The 23,468-nt window shown below is 40.7% G+C and overlaps 1 protein-coding gene across 4 annotated transcripts in view; it reads left to right on the forward strand.

Moving 5' to 3' along the window:
- Positions 1 to 15,360: 15,360 nt before the first annotated feature.
- Positions 15,361 to 23,468, forward strand: part of MORC4 (MORC family CW-type zinc finger 4) — a 78,954-nt gene continuing 70,846 nt past the window's right edge. For all 4 annotated transcript variants that reach the window (XM_037067671.1, XM_037067674.1, XM_037067673.1 and 1 more), the window contains exons 1-3: positions 15,361 to 15,749; positions 15,868 to 15,940; positions 22,204 to 22,336. In XM_037067671.1, coding sequence (XP_036923566.1) covers positions 15,648 to 15,749; positions 15,868 to 15,940; positions 22,204 to 22,336 — 308 coding nt within the window. In that variant the 5' untranslated portion in view covers positions 15,361 to 15,647. The remainder of the gene's footprint in view (positions 15,750 to 15,867; positions 15,941 to 22,203; positions 22,337 to 23,468) is intronic.

The raw sequence follows: 23,468 nt of genomic DNA on the forward strand, positions 1-23,468 counted from the left end.
GAATGGATCCGAAAACTATGGTACATTTACACAATGGAATTCTATGCTGCAGAAAGAAAGAAGGAGCTCTTACCCTTGGCAACAGCATGGATGGAACTGGAAAGCATTATGCTGAGTGAAGTAAGCCAGGTGGTGAAAGACAAATACCATATGATCTCACCTTTAATAGGAACTTGAACAACACAATAAACAAGCAAGCAAAATATAACCAAAGACACTGAAATACAGAACAGGCTGACAGGGACCAGAGGGGAGAGGGGAGAGAATCCCAGGGGAAAAGGGGAAGAATTCATAGGAACAATTATAAAGGACACAGGGACAATAACTAAGGGTGGGGGGTGGAAATGGGAGGGAGGTGGGGATCACTGGGGGAGGGTTGGCAGGACTGGGAATATAAGACAGAAAACTGTACTTGAACAACAATGAAATAAATTGAAAATAAACAGAGAGTGAGGAGAGTGTGCTGGGATGGTGTTACCTGGGATCTGAACCATAGTCAAGGCTGCTGTGTCTCTCGTCCAGGGGCCTGGTACAGGATGTGGGGAGGAGAGTTAGAGCACCAGCTCCCTCCTCTACCAGAGCAGGGAGGGCAGCCCAGCACTAGGAGGGACCTGGGTGGTACAAGTCACTGGGGGAAGTAGAGATGAAGTGGGAGACACACAGAAGTGGTACACATCTGCTGGGACTGTGGACGCTGGCACCAGAGAAATTGAGGTGCTGGGCAACACCTGGAGAAAGGAGGAGTTGGGCCATGTTGTACCCTGACTTGGATAGTCTCTGACTAGTTGAAAAGCAGGGCTACGTAAAAAGCTGTGTGCTTGTTAAGAACAGAGGGCAGCTGCTCTGTAAGGAACTCTCCAGAAGTGGCTGGAGGGCCTCGAGGGATATTTCAGAATGGCAGAGGGGAACCATGCTCCTTGCCTGTCTGGCACAGAGCACCCAGAGCTAGTAGCCAACCTGAGCCATTTACCTCGCCTGTCTCATACTGCATGCAGCCAGAGTGAGTGGCAGAGGGTAACTGTGCATCCCACTAGTCTTTCACTGCACACCCACAGACAGTAGTAAAGGGGAACCACGTGCTGCACTTGTCTCAGGCTCCACGCTGGAGATTGACTCACACCATAAGCAGCTGAGTGGCTGATTTGAGCCTGGAAGCTCACAGGAGATTTGGGCCAGAGGTGGCCAGGAAACTGTGAATAGTGCTACCCAAACCTGGTCTTCATCTTCTCAGAACAAAAGGAAGGGAGAAAAGCAAAGTGCAGCCCCCTCTTCCTGTAGCATCTAGGAAGACCAGCAGAACTCACTGAACAGGTTAGCAGGAGGCTTATTATTATCTTTTTTCCCCTTTTCTAGTTGGACCTTCTCTTTCCCCACCCTCCACCCTTTTTTTCTTCTTCCAAGTGAGATGATAAGACGCAGAGTTATAAAGGTCCAGAGACAGATTGAAAAGTGAAGCAAAGGCTAACCCCCAAAACTGAGAAACAGACAAATTTCACTTTGCTATCCCACAGAGCTGGCATTTTATTGGGTATGTGTATAATTATTATCTTGCAATTATTTTTTACCACTTTTATTAGTATTTTTTATTTCTCTTCCTTATGTTTAGTGTTTTTTTGTTTTTTTAAAAATAATTTTTAATTTAACTCTTGTTCAAGTACAGATTTCTGTCTTATATTCCCAACCCTGCCTGCTCCCCACCCCATGCTCCCCACCTCCCTCCCATTTCCACCCCCCACCCTTAGTTATTGTCCATGTGTCCTTTATACTTGTTCATGTGAGTCCATCCCCTTTTCCCCTATGAATCTCTCCCCTCTCCCCTCTGGACCCTGTCAGCCTGTTCTGTATTTCAGTGTCTTTGGTTATATTTTGCTTGCTTGTTTATTGTGTTTTTCAAGTTCCTATTAAAAGTGAGATCCTATGGTATTTGTCCTTCACTGGCCTGGCTTATTTCGCTCAGGATAATGCTTTCCAGTTCCATCCATGATGTTGCAAAGGGTAGGAGTTCCTTCTTCCTTTCTGCAGCATAGATTTCCATTGTGTAAATGTACCATAGTTTTTTGATCCGGTCATTTACTGATGGGCATCCAGGTTGCTTCCAACTCTTGGCTATCGTGATTTGTGCTGCTATGAACATTGGGGTGCATAGGTTCTTTTGGATTGGTGTTTCAGGGTTCTTAGGGTATAATCCTAGCAGTGGAATTGCTGGGTCAAAAGGCACGTTCATTTTTAGTTTTCTTAGAAAATTCCATACTATTTTCCATAGTGGTTGTACCAGTCTGCAATCCCACCAACAGTGAACTTGGGTCCCCTTTTCCCCACAACCTCTCCAGCACTTGTTGTTTGTTGCTTTGTTTATGATAGCCATTCTGACTGGTGTTAAGTGGTATTTCATTGTGGTTTTAATTTGCATCTCTCTGATAGCTAGTGGTATTGAGCATCTTTTCATGTGTCTCTGGATCCTCTGTATGTCCTCCTTGGAGAAATGTCTGTTCAAGTACTTTGCCCATTTTTTAATTGGGTTGCTTGTCTTCTTTGAGTGGAGTCAAGTGAGTTCTTTGTATATTTTGGAGATTAAATCTTTGTCTGAGGTATCATTGGCAAATATGTTTTCCCAAATAGTTGCTTCTCTTTGTATCTTGGTACTGTTTTCCTTAGCCATGCAGAAGCTTTTAATTTTGATGAGATTCCATTTGTTTATTCTTTCCTTTATATTCCTTGCTCTAGGGGATATATCAGTAAAAACATTGCTGCGTGGAATATCTAAGATTTTCTTGCCGATGTTCTCCTCTAGGGCTTTAATGGTTTCACGGCTTATATTTAAGTCTTTTATCCACCTTGAATTTATTTTGGTGTATGGTGTAAGTTGGTGCTCAAGTCTCATTTTTTGCATGTAGCTGTCCAGTTCTCCCAACACCATTTGTTGAAAAGGCTGTTTTTACTCCATTTTATGTTCTTGCCCCCTTTGTCGAATATTAATTGACTGTAGAGATTTGGGTTCATTTCCAGGCTCTCTGTTCTATTCCATTGGTCTATGTGCCTGTTTTTGTGCCAGTACCAGGCTGTTTTGATTACAGTGGCCTTGTAATACAGTTTGATATCAGGTATTGTGATACCTCCTACTTTGTTTTTCTTTCTCAAAATTGCAGCTGCTATTCGGGGTCTTTTATGACTCCATATAAATTTTTGAAGTGTTTGTTCTATGTCTGTGAAATAGGCCATTGGTACTTTAATAGGTATTGCATTGAATCTGTAAATTACTTTGGGTAGTATGGACATTTTGATGATGTTAATTCTTCCAATCCATGAGCATGGTATATGTTTCCATTTGTTTGTGTCTTCCTTGATTTCTTTCTTCAGTGTTGTGTAGTTTTCTGCATACAGGTCTTTTACCTCCTCAGTTAGGTTTATTCCCAGATATTTTATTTTTGGTTTTGCTATATTGAATGGGATATTTTTTCTTGATTTCTGCTTCTGCTGCTTCATTGTTGGTATGCAAAAATGCCCTTGATTTCTGGATATTGACTTTGTATCCCACTGTTTTGCCAAATTCATTTATTAGTTCCAGCAGTTTCTTGGTAGAGGCTCTAAGGTTTTCCATGTACACTATCATGTATTCTGCAAATAATGCCAGTTTTGTTTCCTCCATTCCAATTTGGATGCCTTTTACTTCCTTTTCTTGTCTGATCGCTGTGGCTAGAACTTCTAATACTATATTGAATAGAAGTGGTGAAAGTGGGCAACCTGGTCTTGTTCCTGATCTTAGTGTAATAGATTTTAGTTTTTGCCCATTGAGTATGATGTTGGCTGTAGGTCTTTCATATATGGCCTTTATTATGTTGAGGAATGCTCCCTCTATTCCCACTTTTTCTGAGTACCTTTATCATAAATGGGTGTTGAACCTTATCAAAAGCTTTTTCCGCATCTATTGATATGACCATCTGGTTTTTGTCTTTGCTTTTGTTTATGTGGTGTATTACATTTATTGATTTGAGTATATTGAACCATCCTTGCATCATTGGGATGAATCCCACTTGGTGGTGGTGTATGATCTTTTTGATGTATTGTTGGATGCGATTTGCTAATATTTTATTGAGGATTTTAGCGTCTATGTTCATCAGCGATATTGGCCTGCAATTTTCTTTCTTTGTTGTGTCTCTATCTGGCTTTGGAATTAGGGTGACGCTGATTTCATAAAAAGAGTTTGGGAGTTTTCCCTCCTTTTGGATTTTTTGGAATAGTCTGTGAGGAATCGGGGTTAGTTCTTCCTTAAAATCCTTGTAGAACTCTCCTGTGAAACCATCTGGTCCAGGGCTTTTGTGTGACAGGAGTTTTTTGATTGCTGCTTCAATTTCATCTGCTGTTATTGGCCTGTTCAGGTTTTCTGCTTCTTTTTCACTGAGTTTTGAAGATTATATTTTTCTAGAAATTTGGCCAATTTACCTAGGATTTCAAATATCTTGGCATACAGTTCCATATAGTAATTTCTTACAATCCTTTCTATTTCTGTGGTATCAGTTACAATCTCTCCTCTTTCATTTCTGATTTTGTTTATTTGGGTTCTCTCTCTTCTTTTCTTGATGAGCCTACTTAAAGGTTTGTCTAACTTGTTTATCTTTTCAAAAAACCAACTTCTGGATTCATTGATCCTTAGAATTGTGCTTTTAGTCTCTATGTCATTTAATTCTGTTCTGATCTTGGTTATTTCCTTCCTTGTCCTTTCTGTGGGCTGTCTTTTTTGTTGTTCCTCGAGTTCTTTCAGGCGTCAGGTTAGGTTGTTTGTTTGAAATGTTTCTATTTTCTTTAGCTAAGCCCGTATTGCTATGAAATTGCCTCTCAGGACTGCCTTCACTGTGTCCCATAGGTTTTGGGTTGTTGTGAGTTCATTTTGTCTTGTTTCCAGAAGCTTTCTGATTTCTTCCCTAATTTCAATCTTGACCCATTCGTTGTTTAATAGCATATCATTCAATCTCCATGGTTTTGGGTGTTTTGGGTTATTTCCTGTGGGGTTTGTTTCTAATTTCAGTCCCTTGTGATCAGAGAAAATGCTTGGTATGATTTCTATTTTCCTGAATTTATTGAGACTCGTTTGTGTACTATCATGTGATCTATCTTTGAAAATGTTCCATGTTCATTTGAAAATTGTATTTAGCTTCTTTGGGATGGAGGGCTGTATATATATCAATTAGGTCTATTTCATCTAGGGTGTCAATTAATGCTGCAATATCTTTGTTGATATTTTGTTTCGAAGATTTGTCCATTTTAGACAGTGGGGTGTGAAAATCCCCTACTGTAATTGTGTTGCTGTGAATATCTTTCTTGAGGTCCTCCAGAATTTTCTTTATATATTTGGGTGCCCCTATGTTGGGTGCATATATATTTACGATGTTAATGTCTTCTTGGTGGATTCTTCCCTTGAGTATTATGAAGTGACCTTCTGGGTCTCTCTTTATGGCCCTTTTCTTGAAGTCTATTTTGTATGATATGAGAATTGCTACCCCAGCTTTTTTTTCCTTGTCCATTTGCTTGGAAAATTTGTTTCCATCCTTTCACTTTTAGTCTTTGGTGGTCTTTTGACCTTAGGTGGGTCTCTTGTAGGCAGCATATGTGTGGGTCATGCTTTCTTATCCATTCAGCTATTCTATGTCTCTTAATTGGTGCATTTAATCCATTTACATTTAAGATTATTATTGAAAGGTACTTATTCATTGCCATTTGTTTACCTGTGTTCCTCTCTATCTCTCTCTTTTTGTTCCATTCCTAAAGCAGCCCTTTTAGTAATTCTTGTAGAGCTGGTTTGGTGGAGGCTTATTCTTTTAGACTTCTTTTGTCTTGGAAGCTCTTTATTTGGCCTTCTGTGTTGATTGAGAGCCTTGCTGGGTAACGTAGCCTTGGTTGTAGGCCTCTGTTTCTCATTACATGGAATATTTCTTGCCATTCTCTTCTTGCTTGGAATGTTTCCATTGAGAAGTCAGCAGCCAACCTTATTGGGACCCCCTTGTATGTTGCTTCCTTTTTCTCCCTTGCTGCCTTTAGGATTTTCTCTTTGTCTTGGAGGTTTGCCATTTTAATGATGATGTGTCTTGCAGTAGGCCTCTTTGGGTTTCACCTGATTGGAACTGTCTGCGATTCCTGAATCTGTGTGACTTTCTCTCTCCTCAACTTAGGAAAATTTTCTGTTATTACTCTTTCAAGTAGGTTTTCTCTCCCTTGTTCTTCTTCTTCTCCTTCTGGTATTCCTATTATTTGGATATTATTACATTTCATGTTGTCTTGCATTTCTCTTATATTCTCCTCATTTTTTCTGATTCTCTTTTCCATTTTTTGGTCTGTCTGGGAGATTCTATCCTGTCTTCTGTCTCACTTATGCGATCCTCCGCCATATCGATTCTATTCTTCATACCTTGTACTGTGTTCTTCAGTTCAATAATTGTATTCTTCATTTCCTCTTGGCCTTTGCTGATGGTTTGTATTCCCTTTTTCATGTTGGTGTAGTTTGCAGAGAGTTCACTGTAGGTCCCCTGTAGTTTCTGGTAGCTCATTGTAAGCTCTTTGAATTTCCTGATAACCAGTGCTTTGAGTTCAATATCTGATAGTTGGCTTGCCTCTATTTCATCTAACATTCTTTCTGAGACTTCCTCCTTTTCTTTCATTGTGGATTGGTTTTTTGTTTTCCCATTGTTTGTGTTGCTCTTCTTGTTGGCCTCAGCTTCTTAAAGTGATCTGTTCTGGTTTCCTGGATTTATGGTGTGAACTTCTGTGGTAGGATGCCTGTGAGATTCAGTGGTGCAGTCTCCTGCAGGTATCTTGGTCTTCTCAACTTCCACCTACTCCTCTTGTTGGTTTCCAGCTGGTCAAACCTTTTCTTCTGGTCTCACTAGCTGCAGCAGCCTGAGGGGCTATTAGTGTAACCTTCCTCTCATCTCAGTGAAGTTAGCTGGTCTCGCCAGTGCCCTCCCAAGATCCCGAATGGTGAGCTCTCACGTGCCCCGCTGAGAGCAGGTTTTTCCCCAGGCTTCCCAGCTCTGGCCTGTCGTGAGGGTGCACATTTCCAGCCAGTCTTTCCTGGTCTGGCAGGCTTGGGCTTGGACCTTTCCCAGTGCTATGGCTGCACACACAGGGCAACTCACAATTCTTCCAAGCCTGCAGCCACAGCCTGACTCCTGGTGCTTCTCAGTCTGCGCCTGGCTGGGTAGGGAGGGTGCTGGTGACTGGTGCTCTTCCAGGGGCACTGCCAGTATCCCGAAGCTCCCCGAGACTGTGGGAGCACCGGCTCAGGCTTCTGGGAATGCCAGGCCCACTCAGTTCCCCAAACTGGCAACCACAGCCTGACTCCATGGGTTATCAGAGCTCTCTGGTTTGCTTCCCAATGCCCACTCCTCTGTCTGCCACTACAGGCAAACTGATCTCTCCTGGTGTTTTCCAATCTGTGCTCTGCTGGTTAGAGAGGTGACTACTTTTCTCCCAGGGTTGTTGTTGTTGCCCGCCTTGAGCTCTCAGAGATCAAGGCGGCCCAGCCAGGGCCCTGGTGCGGCCTGGCGGAGGGCCTGCAGCCTCTGCGCTGTTCCTTCATACCTTGTTGATCTGCGGTCGTCTCCTCTCCTCAACCTCTCATCATTCAGTGTCCGCTATACTTTCTGGGGTCCTGCCTTCCCATATGCTGGGTCCCTGTTGGGTGTTCGCTGTGCTCCTCTGCAGAGCATCCCGGTTTTTCTCCGGCGCATGAAGGGAAGCGAAATCCTTTGTCCTACTCCGCTGCTATCTTCTTCCTCCGAGTTGTTTGTTTGTTTTATTTCCCTGATTAGTTACATGGCTTGACTGGTTTTCTTTATTCTCTCTGTATTGTATTTTAGTTTTCCTTCTTTCAGTTCACTCATGTTCCAATAACACATGATTCTTGTTTAGGTACTTTCTATTCTGGTTATCCAAATCATATATTTCTTGTCTTATTATTGTTGTTGCAATACTATTGTAAATAATTGTTGTTCCAAACAGGTGTACATACTACACAGCAACTCTCCATGATCTTAGCCCACTTCACTTTAATCCTGAGTCTTAGGATTGTTGTGGTTAACTCTATTCTCTCTCACACTACATCTACTTTCCACACATTCATCTTACCATATCTCATCATTTAACCTTTGAAAAGCACTCTGTTTTCTGGATTCAGCTCACAATCATCCTCCCTTGTAACAAGAGTCTTATCTCTCTTTCACCTTTTATAAAAAGTCTCTAATTGGGTGAAATATCATAGTTAATGCTACACTTATCCAAAGAATCTCCTATTTTATCTCTACTTGCTCGTACTTTAAATCCCATAACATACTCTCCTGCGGTCTTAATACATTTTGCCTACCCCCTGCCATTGATCACATACAAGAATAGGTGGGAACTGTGAACATCGGAATACCTGGTGGAGGAGAAAAACCACCAATAAAGGAACTACCAAAAGGTATAAGCCCAAGTACAGCGAGAGAGCCCACACAAACAGAAGAAAGGGCAAACCTAAAGTGTCTAGTCAAGGAGATCAGAGACCACACCACTGTACCTCATAGAATTCCTACCATAGAAGTTCACCCTACAAAGTCAGCTAACAAAGCAAAACATCAGGAAGCCCAGAAACAAACAAAAAGTGTCAACTAAAATGGTGAGACAAAAAAAAAGAACATGAAGTCAAAAGGGATGGAAGGCTCCCCACTAAAAGAGCTAAAGAAAATGGTGGTAACCAAACTATCAAATACAGAATTCAAATTAATGCTTATAAAGATGCTCAAAGAGCTCACAGACAACTACAAGGAACTGAGTGAGAACTACATGAGCATGAAAAAGAAAATACAAACTATAAACAAAAACCAGGAAAAAATGAACAACACAAGCTCAGAAATAAAAACACATTAGAAGGAATTACAAGTAGGCTGGATGAAGTAGAGGCTTGAATTAGTAAGTTGGAGGACAAGGTAGGAAAAAAAAAACCTCCCAGATAGTGCAAGAAAGAGAAAAGAGACTCAGGAAGAATGAACGGGTGGTAAGGGAACTGCAAGACAATGTGAAACATAACAATATCCAAATAATAGGGATACCAGAAGGAGAAGAAGAAGAGCAAGGGATAGAAAACTTGTCTGAAAAGGTAATAATGGAAAATTTTCCTAATTTGATGAAAGAAAAAGTCACACACATCAAAGAAACACAGAGTCCCAACCAAGAGGAACCAAAAGAGGCCCAATAAAAGACATATCACAATTAAAATGGCAAAATTCCAAGACAAAGAGAGAATTTTAAAGGCAGCAAGGGAGAAAAAGGAAGTAGCATACAAAAGAGCCTTGATAAGGCTAGCAGGTGATTTTTCAATGGAAATGTTCCAAACCACAAGAGAATGGCAAGAAATTTTCCAAGTAATGAAAGCCAGAGTTCTGCAACCAAGATTACTCTAGCCAGCAAGGCTCTCAATTAAAAAGGAAAGCCAAATAAGAAGCTTCCCAGACGTAAGAAGTCTAAAAGAATACACCTTCACCAAATCAACTCTGCAAAAGATGCTAAAGGGTCTGCTTTAAGAAAAGGAAGGAAAAGAGTGAGAGAGAGGAACACAGGCACAAAAAATGGCAGTGAATAAGTACCTATCAATAATAACCTTAAACATAACCAGGTTAAATGCTCCAATCAAAAGACACAGAATAGCCAAATGGAATAGAAAGTGTGACCCACACGTATGCTGCCTACGAGAGACTAACCTCAGGACAAAAGACCTACACAGATTGAAGGTGAAGGGCTTGAAATAAATATTTCAAGCAAACGAATAGGAAAAAAAAGCCAGTGTCTCAATACTCATATAAGACAAAACAGACTTTAAAAAAAGAGCCATAAAAAGAGACCCAGAAGGTCTTTTCATAATACTCAAGTGTGGCGGATCCTGGCCTGCAGGATCCTTGTATGTTGTGGCTTCTAGAGAACAAATACACATGGACTACAGAAGTCCTGTGGAGAAAAAGGGATGGCATGGCCACTCTCTGAGAGAGAGCGAGCTAGAGGCCCTCAGTCCCTGCCTGGACAGGATTTCATTGCTTTTCTGGGTATATTACATGAAGGGTAGTTCTCATTTACTATGCACAGGTTCACTGCAGGGGACTACCGTTTACAAATAACAAAGGAAAGAATGCTGCTAATTACTTCAAAGAGAAAGATGTTGCAGAGGAGAAGGAAAATGGTTGAACAGGTCACACTCCACACTTGGGAGGTTTAGCACAGACTTCAGAAAGTTACGCTAAGTACTTTCTGCCTCAATTCAGGGAGTTTTAGCAAAAACAAGTCTCATAGCAGTCTAGGTACAATGAGGACTGATTCCCCACGGGAGAACCTCTCCATGGGCGTGGTCCTGCGTCCCACTCACTCCCCACTGTTTTTCCACATGAGTGCTGAACTACATTCCCATGTCACGCTAAGCAGTTTCCTACAGTCAAGGGAAGAATCCATCAGGAAGACATAAACATTGTAAATATATATGCACCCAACATAGGAGCATCCAATACATAAAGAAAATCTTGGAGGACTTCAAGAAAGATATTGACAGCAACACAATTATAGTAGGGGGTTTCACCACCCTACTGTCAAAATTGGACAGATCTTCAAAACATAACATCAACAAAGATATTGTGGCATTGAACAATTTCCTACATCAAATGAACTTAACTGATATGGAGCCTTTCATTCCAAATAAGCAAAATACACATTCTTTTAACATGCACATGGAACATTTTCAAAGATAGACCACATGATAGGACACAAAACAAGCCTCAATAAATTCAAGAAATTTGAAATCATATCAAGCATTTTCTCTGACCATAAGGGACTGAAACTAGAAACCAACCTCAAGGAAAAAACCCCAAAACATTTAAAATTATGAAGATTGAATAGCATGTTACTGAACAACGAATGGGTAAAGAAGGAGATTAGGAGGAAATCAAAAAGTTCCTGGAAACAAATGAAAATGAACTCACAACAATCCAAAACTTATGGGACACAGCAACGGCACACCTGAGAGGGAAGTTCATAGCAATACAGGCCTATCTAAAAAATACAGAAACATTTCAAATAAACAGCCTAACCCTATACCTACAAGAACTCAAAGAACAACAACGAAGACAGCCCAGAGCAAGTAGAAGGAAGGAAATAACCAAGATCAGAGCAGAATTAAATGACATAGAGACTAAAAGCAAAATTTTAAGGGTCAATGAATCCAGGAGCTGGGTCTTTGAAAAGATAAAAAAAAACCTTTAAGCAGACTCATCAAGAAAAAAATGAGAGAGGACCCAAATAAACACAATCATCAGCGAAAGAGGGGAGATTACAACTGATACCACAGAAATACAAGGGATTGTAAGAAATTATGAAGAACTATATGCCAAGAAATTTGAAAACCTAGGTGAAATGGACAAATTTCTAGAAACATACAATTTTCCAAAACTGAATGAAGAAGAGGCAGAAAGCCTGAGTACATGAGTAACAACTGATGAAATTGAAGCAGTAATAAAAACAAAACTCCTGACACACAAAATACTCCGGGACAGGAGTATTTTACAAAACATTTAAGGAAGAGCTTACCCATATCCTTCACAGACTATTCCAAAAAATCCAAGAAGATGGAAGACTCCCAAACTCTTTTAATGAGGCCAGGATCATCCTAATCCCCAAAACAGATAAAGACACCACAAAGAAAGAAAACTTCAGGCCAATACTGCTGATAAACATAGATGCTAAAACCCTCAACAAAATATTGGCAAACCGCATTTAACAATACATTAAAAAGATCATACACCATGACCAGGTGGGATTTATCCCAGGGATGTAAGGATGGTACAACATTCAGGAAATCAGTAAATGTAATACATCACATAAACTAAAGCAAAAATAAAAATCACATGATTATAGCAATAGATGCAGAAAAAGCATTTGATAAGGCACAGCACCGATTTATGATAAAAACACTCACCAAAGTGGGAATAGAGGGAGCACTCCTCAACATAATACAGGCCATACATGAGAGACCTACAGCCAACATCATATTCAATCGGCAAAAATTTAGAGCTTTCCCACTAAGATCAGGAACACAACAAGGTTGTTTACTTTCAGCACTTCTATTCAACACAGTACTGGAAGTCCTAGCAACAGCAATCAGAGAAAAAAAGAAAATAAAAGGCATCCAAATTGGAAAAGAGAAAATGAAACTGTCATTGTTTGCAGATGTCATGATAGTTTATACAGAAAACCGTATAGACTCCACTAAAAAATTGCTTGACCTGATACATGAATTTGGCAAAGCAGCAGGATACAATGTCAATATCCAGAGATCAAAGGCATTTTTGTATACCAATAATGAAATATGAGAAACAGAATTCAGGAAAAAATTCTATTTGATATAGCAACCAGAAAAATAATATACCTAGGAATAAACCTAACCAAGGAGGCAAAAGACCTGTACTCAGAAAACTACACAACACTGAAGAAAGAAATCAAGGAAGACACAAACAAATGGAAACATACCATGTTCATGGATTGCAAGAATTAACATCATCAAAATGTTCATACTACTCAAAGCAATTTATAGATTCAATGCAATCCCTATTAAATTAGCAATGGCATACTTCACAGATATAGAACAAGCACTTCAAAAATTTATACGGAACCAAAATGACCCCAATAGGAGGAGCAATTTTGAGAAAGAAGAGCAAAGTAGGAGAAATCATAATACCTGATATTAAAATGCATTACAAAGCCACTGTAATAAAAACAGCTTGGTACTAGCATAAGAAGAGACACATGGTCCAGTTGAACAGAACAGAGAGCTCAAAAATAAACCCAAGTCTCTACAGTCAATTAATATTTAAAAAGTGGGCAGCAGCATAAAATGGAGCAACAATAGCCACTTCAATGAATGGTGTTGGGAGAGCTGGACAGCTACGTGCAAAAAGTGAAACTGGAGCACCAACTTACCCCATATACAAAAATAAAATCAAAGTAGATAAAAGATTAAAATATAAGATTTAAATATAAGTGACACTGTTAAAGTCCTAGAGAAGAACATAGACAGGAAAATTTCAGATATTCCACACAGCAATATTTTCACTGATATTATTTATGTCCCTGGAGCAAGGGACATAAAGAAAAGAATAAACAAATGGGGTCTCATCAAACTAAAAATCTTCCACATAGCTAAAGAAAACAGTATTAAAATGAAAAAAGAACCACCCATATGGGAAAACATATTTGACAATGATACCTGGGACAAGGGTTTGATCTCCATAATATATAAATAACTCATACAACTCCACTCTAAGAGGATAAGCAACCCAATTAAAAAATGGGCAAAGGAGTTGAACAGACATTTCTCTAAGGAAGACATCCAGAAACATATGAAAGGATGCTTATTATCACTGGCCATCAGAGAGATGCAAATTAAAACCACAATGAATACCACTTCACACTGCTCTGAATGGCCATGATAAACAAAGCAACAAACAAGTGTTGGAGAGGTTGTGGGGAAAAGGGAACCCTGGTGCACTGTTGGTGGGTTTGCAGACTGGTATAACCACTGTGGAAAACAGTATGGAATTTCCTCAGAAAACTAAAAATGGAACTGTCTTTTGACCCAGCAACGCACTACTGGGATTACACCCCAAGAACCCTGAAACAGCAATCCAAAAGAACCTATGCACCCCAATGTTCATAGCAGCACAATTTACAATAGCCAAGTGCTGGAAGCAACCCAAGTGCCCATAAGTAAATGAATGGATAGAAAAACTATGGTACATTTACACAATGGGATTCCACGCAGAAGAAAGAAAGAGGGAGCTCCAACATTTTGCAACAGCATAGATGGAACTGGAGAACATAATGCTAAAATGAGCCAGGGGAGGAAAAACAAACACCATATGATCTCACTATTAACAGGAACCTAATCAACAAAACAAACAAGCAGACAAAGCATAGCCAAAGACTTTAAAATTGAGAACAGGCCGGACCATGGCTAGAGGAGAGAGGGGAGGGAATTTCAGGGAGGAAGGATGAAGGGTTTGCAGAAACAAGTATATAGGACACATGGACAATAACAAGGGGCGGTGGAAATAGGGGAGGGAGGCAGTGAGTGCTGGTATGATGGGGAGGGGTGGTGGAAAAAGGCAGAAAACTGTACTTGAACAACAATAAAAAATTTTAAAAAGAAAGAGATACAAATATACAATCAACATCTGAGAAATATTCAACTTTACTGGTAGTTGGAGAAATGCGAATTAAATAATAAGGAAACACTATTTTCATTTAAAACATTGGCAAAATAAGATTGGTTAGATTAGATCAGTATCATCTAATTCTGACCATTTCTGGGGAGGGGGTCAATTCTTCTCCTAGAATTTATTAAGTATAGAATTAAGCATTTATTAAGAGAAAACATGATATTAGACACAGCAATACTCTGTAGAAATAACAGTACCAGTAATTAATGATGTATACATGAGGATGTCTGAAGCAATGCTTATTGTATCATCAAATGAAAGTTGAAAACAACCAGAATTATCATAGAGGAATGGTCAAATTATGGTTCATCCATATCAGGGGACATTATATTTTTTTTTAATTAAGAAAACTTTTTTTTGTAAAATCAAACAGTGTTGTGTTTAATAGTATAAAATTTAGAAAGTACAAATAAGAAATAAGGGGGGGAAAATCAGAATTCCAGATCTGGAGAGGTTATCTTGGAGTACATCATTTCAAGGGTTTTTCAGTGTGTGTGACTGTGTGTGTATGTGTGTGTGTGTATGTAGGCATATGTATGTATTGTTTTTCCAATACTTTATTTACAAATAAAAAGGTATCACTTTACACTGTTGTAACCTCTTGTTTTCATTCTCTCAGGAAAAATTTCCACCTCAATATTCACTCTGTAACTTAAACAATCGCTATGTTGGGGTATTTAAGTGCATTGCACCTTCTTATTTTATAAACAGCCTATCTCCAGGCTTGCAAACTCTTAAGATGATCTGCCAATTGCCTTCTAGAAAGTTCTGGGTGTTTCCAGAAGTATTTGAGCCAGACTAGTCAGAATACTTTCTCCTCACGTGAGCCTGCTATCTACCTAGATGGCTCAGGGGGCTGTGGTCTTCAGAACTTGTAAAACCTGTCTCATCCTGCCGGTTAGCCCTGCAGCCCAACTGAGACTTGGTTCCAGAAATCCCTACACCGTCTCCCTCCCCTCGCCTCATTCCCTCCTTCCCGCCCCGCCCGGCCCCACGCACTCGCCCTCCTCCCCCCACGCTTTCCCGCTGGGCGTTCTGGCCTATTGCAAACGCCAAGAATTAATTAGGGGCGGGGATCAAGGAGCTGCTGTCAGGAGGTCGCCATATTTCTGTACAGCCCAGAGGATTTCAGGCTAACCGTGGGTCTGGGAAGGTGCTAACTGGGCGGGGCCGGGACTCAGCTTTGCCCGCCTCACCCCCTCCGGCCTGGGACAGGTGGCTGGAGCGAGCCCAGGTGGGAGTTAGGGAGGGGGGCCCGGGACTGTGGCCGCCAGCTGCTAGTGCCAGAGAGTGAGCTCCAGCCCCTGATCGCCCAGCGAGTAGTCCCGAGGCAGCAACCGAGTATCGAGTATCGTGGCGGCCAAAAAAATGCTCCTGTACCGAAGGGCTCCCTCGGGCCCTGGCACGCCAGGCAGCGGGCTGGCTCGTCCAGGCAGCGGCCCTCAGGCGTTTGGGATCCGTCTGAGCACGGTATGTCAGGAACCCTAGGGGCCTGATGCACGCACAAGCCCCAGGGATGCCGGGGTTGCGAAGGGAGGGCCCGGCGGGCCGAGGCCTCACGCGGGACGGGACCTTCTCTCGCCCCCAGATGAGCCCCCGATACCTACAGAGCAACTCCAGCAGCCACACGCGACCCTTCAGTGCCATCGCGGAGCTGCTAGGTGAGTGGCGAGGGCGGGCCTGGCCGAGATCGCCCAAGGCAGTGGTGCCAATACTGGTGGGGCAGACCTGAGAGGAATGTGCGGAGCGGCACAGTGTGGGCCAGGGCTGGAGTGGGGGCATCGGGACTGGCCCCCATTCCGCAGGCGGTAGAGGGGGACGGCTGTCTATCCCGGGACAAAGTTCCTGGAGTAAAGTTGAAATAACAAGGGGTGTCCAAAGAGTTAGGACTCCTGGGAGGTTTTTCTCTCAGTCTCATGTCCAAGTCATTTTAGGAGAGGTTAGTTAATAATCGAAAGGACCTGGTGCCCCTAGGCAGCTGGGCTCCACAGAGACTGGCTACTGACAAAAGATGCCAAGCTACCAAAGAGTAATTGTAGTGAACACAGTAGGGTCATGAGGAAAGGTCTGGAAAACAGAGTTCTTTAACTTTGGGGACCTGAGAATCTGGGAATGATGGGACATCTCTTAAAAGATGACACGAGTGCACTTGGCTCCCTGTGACAGCAGAGCACTGGGTACGTGGTCCATGAGCGCCCTCACACCGCTGGAATGAATACTGACCACTTAACCTCTCCTCTCCTTCCACGGATGTTTGCTTTTAAAGCATTTCCAGTTGATCCCTTGAAAGCAAGTACACCAGATTTTATAGTACTGTGCTTAAATACTGTGTGGAAAGCAAAGAAAAGCATTCATGGATAAAATGCAGCAGTGTACAGAGCACACTATAAATTTTACAAAAATACTTAAAGGAGGGAGAGAGATTTGTGGGGCAAGGTTTGGTTTCAGAGCTCCCCAAATGAGCTTCAGTTCCTAATTAAACAATCGCTGTGGCCATGTAGTGTGAGTTGTCTTGGGCAAGAAGTCAATGGGCAGCAGGAGGAGATAGATGGTCAGGAGAGTAATTTGGAAGAGTGACAGGGACCTTTGATGATTACTTTGACAATAAAACAGAATGCCTACAACAGAATTCTTACAAGTGAAGAGGAAAAAATGACAGTGACACATTCTGAATCCTAGAGAACAGGAACTATATCTTTAACGTTGTGCACCATGTGTTGAGTAAACTGCACAGTGGAGAGAGATCTATGTGCATGTAACTAAAAAAAGAAAAGAAAAAAGACAGGAGAAAGTAATAATTTGCTTAGTGGAGAATGGGAGGCAAATGTATTTTTCACTCAGCTCATAGTGAAGCTGTGCAGAACCATCTATATCTATTGTGTACTAAACTTTATGGGTGATTTGTAATTTTGTATGCATATGACTTTTTAAAAGTCATTAACTTAACCTAAGCCTGGCCTAAGATGTCTCATGTGAATACAAATTTTTATTAGTATTTTATATATATATTATATATACATAAACACATACCTACACACATATATAAAAACACAGAGATATTAAAACCAAGTCACAACTATTTGTCATCATATTAATAACAGGGAAAAGAGAGACCAAAGTGTTAACTGGTAATCCAAAAGTTTCATTGTAGGTTTTCCTTCAACAGTTTTCTCCACCTGTGCATTAATTTTCTAGTGTAAAACCCATTAGATACTTACCGACTACTCACTGTGGGCAAGGCCACCATGGTAGGTACAAAAACGTATTCCTCTAGTAAGGGAGATAAAATATATACAAAAGGTTTATGATTTGTGTAACAACAAAATAAAAAGGTACGTATCAGTGAAGATATAACATTGATTGTTCTGGGAGTTCAGTTGACAGAGGGATGACTTTCAGCTTACCAGGAAGAGGAGGGTTAGGAAGAGTTTTGTAAGCATGACATTTGAGCTGATAATTTGAAGGATTAGGACATGTGGATATGGGTGTGGGGAGGGAAGGGCATCCCAGGCAAAAGTAACAACTGCATGAACAAAGCCATGAAGAACACTGAGTAGTTGAGTTTAACAATAGTGTGAATTTAAAAAATAGTCCAAACTCTAGATTCTTAGAAAGCTTTCAAAGAACTTTCACAAATACATTTTTGACTTTACTCTTTGAGGTAAATAGTATTACTGTTGTTGTTGTTGTTCTCATCCTGCAGATGAGGATACAGAGTTTCAGAGCATTTAATTGACTTTTCCAAGGTTACATGAGTTACATGTGTAGTAGGTGGCAGATCCAGGTCTTTTTTACTCCAAGTACCAAGTAGAAGATGAGGTTAGAATGGTCCAGTGGGACCAGGGTGTGACTGGGAGGCTTGGATATTTGGCCTTTTAGTCTGACATTTTTGGAGCAGGAGGATGTCGTGATATGAGTTGTGCTTCAGGAGTTAATCTTGCAGCAGTGTTATAAGATGGATTGGTGAAGAAAGAGACATGACTTTAAAACACGGCTGAGTAGTTCATCACAATAATCCAGATAAGAAGGAATAAACTCTCTAAACTAAGAAAATGACAATGGGAATAGAAACAGCAAGATCTGAGAGAGTTTAGGAATATATAGGATAAGAGAGAGGGGGGATAAAAATGACTTCTGAATTTCAAACTTTTGGTACTTTGAATTCTGATATTCTGTGTCTTTGTGTCTTTGTGTGTGTGTGTGTGTGTGTATGGTTGGAGGAGGAAGAATAGGTTATGTCAGAAGATGATCTTAAATTTATTTTTATGTATTTATTTTTAAAAGATTATTTATTTATTTATTTATCTTTAGAGGGGAAGGAGAGAGGGAGAGAAACATCAATGTATGGTTGCCTTTTGTGCGTCCTCTGCTGGGAGTTGGCCTGCAAGGAACCGGCCTGCAACCCAGGCATGTGCCCTGACTGGGAATCGAACCGCGATCATCTGGTTCGCAGGCCCGTGCTCAGTCCACTGAGCTACACCAGCCAGGGCTAAGATGATCTTAATTTTAGATGAGAGAATACTTTTAGATACTTGCAGGATTTCTGTAGGGCAGCAGCCTAGCCATGATAATTTTAGGAATCCATGTAGGCCATCCTTCTGGGACAGGAGAAGATGGAAGACTTGTGAAGCACTACCTCAAAGCCATCTCCCCAGGGGGCATAAGTGGAGGTGGAAGGAGACTTGACTTGGACTGGTCAACACACAGTACAGTGTACAGATGATGTGTTAGAGAGTTGTATATCTGAAACCTATATCATTTTATTAACCAATGTCACCCCAATCAAGTCAGTTCTTTTAAAGGATTTTATTTATCTAATTTTAGAGAAAGGAAGGGAGAAAAATATCAATGTGTGGTTGCCTCTTGTGTGCTCTCTACTGGGGACCCAGCCCACAACCCAGGCATGTGCCCTGACTGGGAATTGAACCAGTGACCTTGTGGTTTGCAGGCCAGCACACAATCCACTGAGCCACACCAGCCAGGGCTGATTCAAAATTTTTTTAAAGCTATCTCCCCACTCACCAGCCTGTCTCTTGAGGGAGGCTGTCATGGGACAGTTTCTCATTGTTGTCCAGGTTCTGATGAGGAATGAGGCTTCAGTTACAATGCTTTTTTTTTTTTATTAGAAGATCAGGGAATACATGGACCAGGTTAGGGAATAAGATAGATTGTCTGCAATCTGGTTTTTCATGTTCTTGCCTATGTGGTAGGTAAGGAGAGGTAAAGATACTGTCCTCCCACTAAGGGTAGAATGGGCCAGGTTAGAAGACATGAGACTGCTTGGGATCTGGTAGCACATGAAACTATGTGGGCCAGATTAAAGGATAAAGACATCTCAGGATCTGCTAGTGCAGCTTTTGCCCAAGTAGTGGGAGAGGAGTAGGAATTCTCTCATTGTCCTACCTGTTCATAAGCCTGGGTGGGTTGGGCCATGGGAGAAAATAGATTCCCTGGTATCTGGCAGCCTAAATTTTTGGAAGGTTAAGCAGCAAGATATAGGATTGAAATCAGCCATAAGATCGGTGCTTTATTATTATTATTTCATTTGTTGAGACCAAGTGAAAGGACACTTAAAACTGAAAGTAAGTGCAAAGCTGAATTTAACCACTGTGACTGCCTCACTGATCTCTTCCCTGATGCTCCAAATTGACTCTAGTCTCTTGCATGCTCCTTCCTCTCCTGCAAGGAGATAAAATATCTAGCTGCTCTTGGTAGCTGCCTTGTAACTCTTAAAGTGCCTCTATTGAAAACTCTTTGGTGTGTTCCTGTAAAGAAGCACCTAGTAAAGTTTGGGCAAAATTTGCAGTAAAGAGGGGAAAAGTAAAAGTAATTTTAGAAAGGGCTGCAAGCTGATTTATTGAATGCACTGCTGTGTGAACATGGAATTGGGATTGATATGTTACATGTTTGAATAATGAATATTCAAGTGTTAGAAAAATAATTTCTCTACACATGAAGTTTTAAAATAGACATAATGTCCTGTTGGTTGACAAGTTAAAGGTATCATTCTCAATGGCTCTGGCTTTTTGCCAGCAGGAGTGACTGCTGGTAAAAAACAATTAGGTCCTAAAACAATTCAAGGCCTGCTTGCCAAGAAGTTTCTTGAAACAATGTAGGCAACTTCAAAATGCTGAATCCTTCTGTCAGTGAAAAAAAAACACCCTGCCACCTCTTATACAGAGTAAAACATGTATTTCTAATAAAACCACTTTTGCACATCAAATTTATAATTCCTGCCAAAGTTGGCCCACTTGATCTGCCACATAACACAGGATTTTGGAGCCATTGAGTCCTTAAAGATTGACTCCATCAGACCCTTTAACCCCCTTCTGAGATTATCAGTGATGCCCTACTGCTGTTGTGACTCTTTTAGGGTATAGTCAGTGACAGTTTTATCACTGATTCTGGCAACATCATTGTGGCGCTTGATATTAATCCATGTCTTGTTTTATTTGATGGGCATTTCACACATCCAAGTGGTTATAACCTATACTGTTAATTGTATTGTAAAAATTGATATTTTGAATATGTGTAATACTTCTCTTGCTTGTTAGGGATGTTCCCAGTGGATAAATCCCACAATTTGAATAGTGGTAATGGGACCAGTATATAGCCAGCCCCACACTGGATTGCTCAGTCCAGCCAGCATGGTATCGGTAAAGCAGTATAGTCTGCTAAGGAAAGGGAAATGGGTGGAAGGGAAGATCTCAGTCTTGATTAAAGAACTAGTAGGGACAGGAGTGCTTAAGGAACCTATCCAACAGATTGCATGAGTTGCCCTCCCACTCAGGCCACTGAGTCAAAATGAGACAGTTGCACCACATGTATCAGCGACTGACAATTGTGTGAACTGGCACCTGTGGCAAAAATATGTGGCCAGTAGACAAAGGCTCCCCCTAGGGTCGTGAGCATGCATATGTTAGAATATGGTTATATTTGCCATATTTAGAGTCTTAAATAATTAACCTATTATGAGAAACTAACTCAGGAGGAACTGTGAAACATTCTCTCTATATTTTTTCTACTTTAGTTCTATGTTCTCCATTTAATGAGGGTTGGACAGTCTCAACTTTGAGACTATTGCAGAATACCTCGGCAGAATCATTCTTTCTTACCAAGCCTGTTACCATCACTGGGGTCTAAACAGGCAATTAAGTGTTCTGATTTTAACCTCTAACTCTTTTAATGCCTCCTAGGCTATAAACAGGGATGGTGATAATATCCTGGTTCTTTAAAAAAATTTTTAGAGGGTAAGGGAGGGAGAAAGAGAGAGAGAGAGACAAACATCCATGTGTGAGAAAAACATCAGTTGGTTGCCTCTCACACACCCCCAAATAGGAACCTGGCCCGTCATCCAGGCATGTACCCTGACTGGGAATCAAACCATCAATCCTTTGGTTTGCAGGCCAGTGCCCAATCCACTGAGCCTCACCAGCCAGGGTACTGTATTCTTTAATGGAGGAGGGTGTGAAAAAAGTAGAAAATAAAATTTTCACAAGCAAATTGTAATGTGTGTAATATGCATCTATTTGTACCAAAATTGTGATTTAGCTCTTCTTTAGAGCCACATTTACTGTGTGTATTCATGAGCAGTAAAGTGGCTAAAAGACAGTAGTAAGATGAAAACAGAGCAAAATGCTTTCGTACAGGAAGAGTTATGTTTCTCACAGACCTTGAAGATTGAAGGAAGAAAAGCAGTTTGCAGATGAGGCATTAAAATCAGCTTGTAACCACATCTGCCATCATATTTATTGTTCTCTATATTCTAGTATGTGCACTACCATTAAGGCTTCCTGACCATCTTGTGGGACATCTGTGGGAAGGGAATAAGGGACATTTTCTATGTCTTAGGTGCACTGAACTAGAGATTTTGATAGAATAGTAGAAAAAGAGATGTAATATCACAGATTTCTACGTTTTGCAGATAATGCTGTAGATCCAGATGTGTCTGCCAGGACGGTCTTTATAGATGTTGAGGAGGTCAAGGATAAATTTTGTTTGACCTTTACTGATGATGGATGTGGAATGACGCCTCATAAATTACACCGAATGCTCAGGTAAAAATGTCTTCATTTTTTGTCTCTTCTCTTGGGTTCGTGAACAGTAGTTAAGGCTTAATGATTTTCTTTAATATTTTGCTTTCCCTTTATTCATTCAACAAATATTTATCGAGCATCTATTATGTGCCAGGGTACTGGTTACAAAATAGACACTTTTTGCTTTCACAGAATGTACAACCTAGCTGGCAATTCAGACATTTAAGTAGTAACCATAATAAAATGATAAATATAATGATAGGAAAGTATAGAGTGCAATGGGACAAGTGAGCAGGGGAACCCAATCTAATCCAGGAGGTCAGGAAAAGCGTCATAGATGAAGTGATATTTAAACTGAGATCTAAGGGTAAGTAGTAGAGTTTAGGTCAAGGACAGGGGGCAGGGGATGAGGATTTAAGCAAAGAGAAGAGCAAGTGTAAAGATGTGAAGGCTGCCACTGGTCTGAGATCTTCTGTAATTTATATTCACCTAAATTTACTCTTAGATTAGAAGTATTGGAATTGGGATGATCTTTTGATTAAAACTATGAATGCGCCTTGGTATAATCAAGGCCCATGAAAGATAAATAGAACGCATTTATACATGCAGTCTTTGAAGGCTTTACAGTAGAATTTCAAAGTCAGGAAATTATTTTTTCCAGCAGCTGAGGCTGGTGATATAGCAGTTCATCTAATTACTTGAAAAGGTTTCCAGTTGAGAATGTAAGTTTGTACTTCATTGTATTCACATGTCACTCAGTGAAAGATGAGTATTCTCTTAACTCTTTCCTTCTCTCTTCCTTTTTTAGCAGATGAGATTGATTGCTTTCCATGTGGCTTCCTGAGCTAGTGTGTGAAAGATGAGTAACGATGGAGGAGGGAAAGGGCTTCAAACTATTCAAATAGAAAACATTCATTTTGTTGTATTTCTCTTTGTAGGTATTCTAATTCTGTAACCCTGTTTGTAGGAAAATCCCTTTGATCCATCAAAGAAATGAAATTTGGGTGTAACCAATTATAAACTTGGTTATGTTTTGCCACTCAGTGGTCTATGTACCTTGTGTACCTTCATAATTCTTTAGAAGTGATAGAATGTGTCTAGAAGTGACAGAATGTGGCCAGTATGTCAGTGAAGCTATGGAGCTAGCCCTACC

The sequence above is a fragment of the Sturnira hondurensis genome, unplaced genomic scaffold (genome assembly GCF_014824575.4).
Source record: "Sturnira hondurensis isolate 20B ecotype Veracruz unplaced genomic scaffold, ASM1482457v3 Scaffold0017394, whole genome shotgun sequence".
NCBI classification, from domain to species: Eukaryota; Metazoa; Chordata; class Mammalia; order Chiroptera; family Phyllostomidae; genus Sturnira; species Sturnira hondurensis.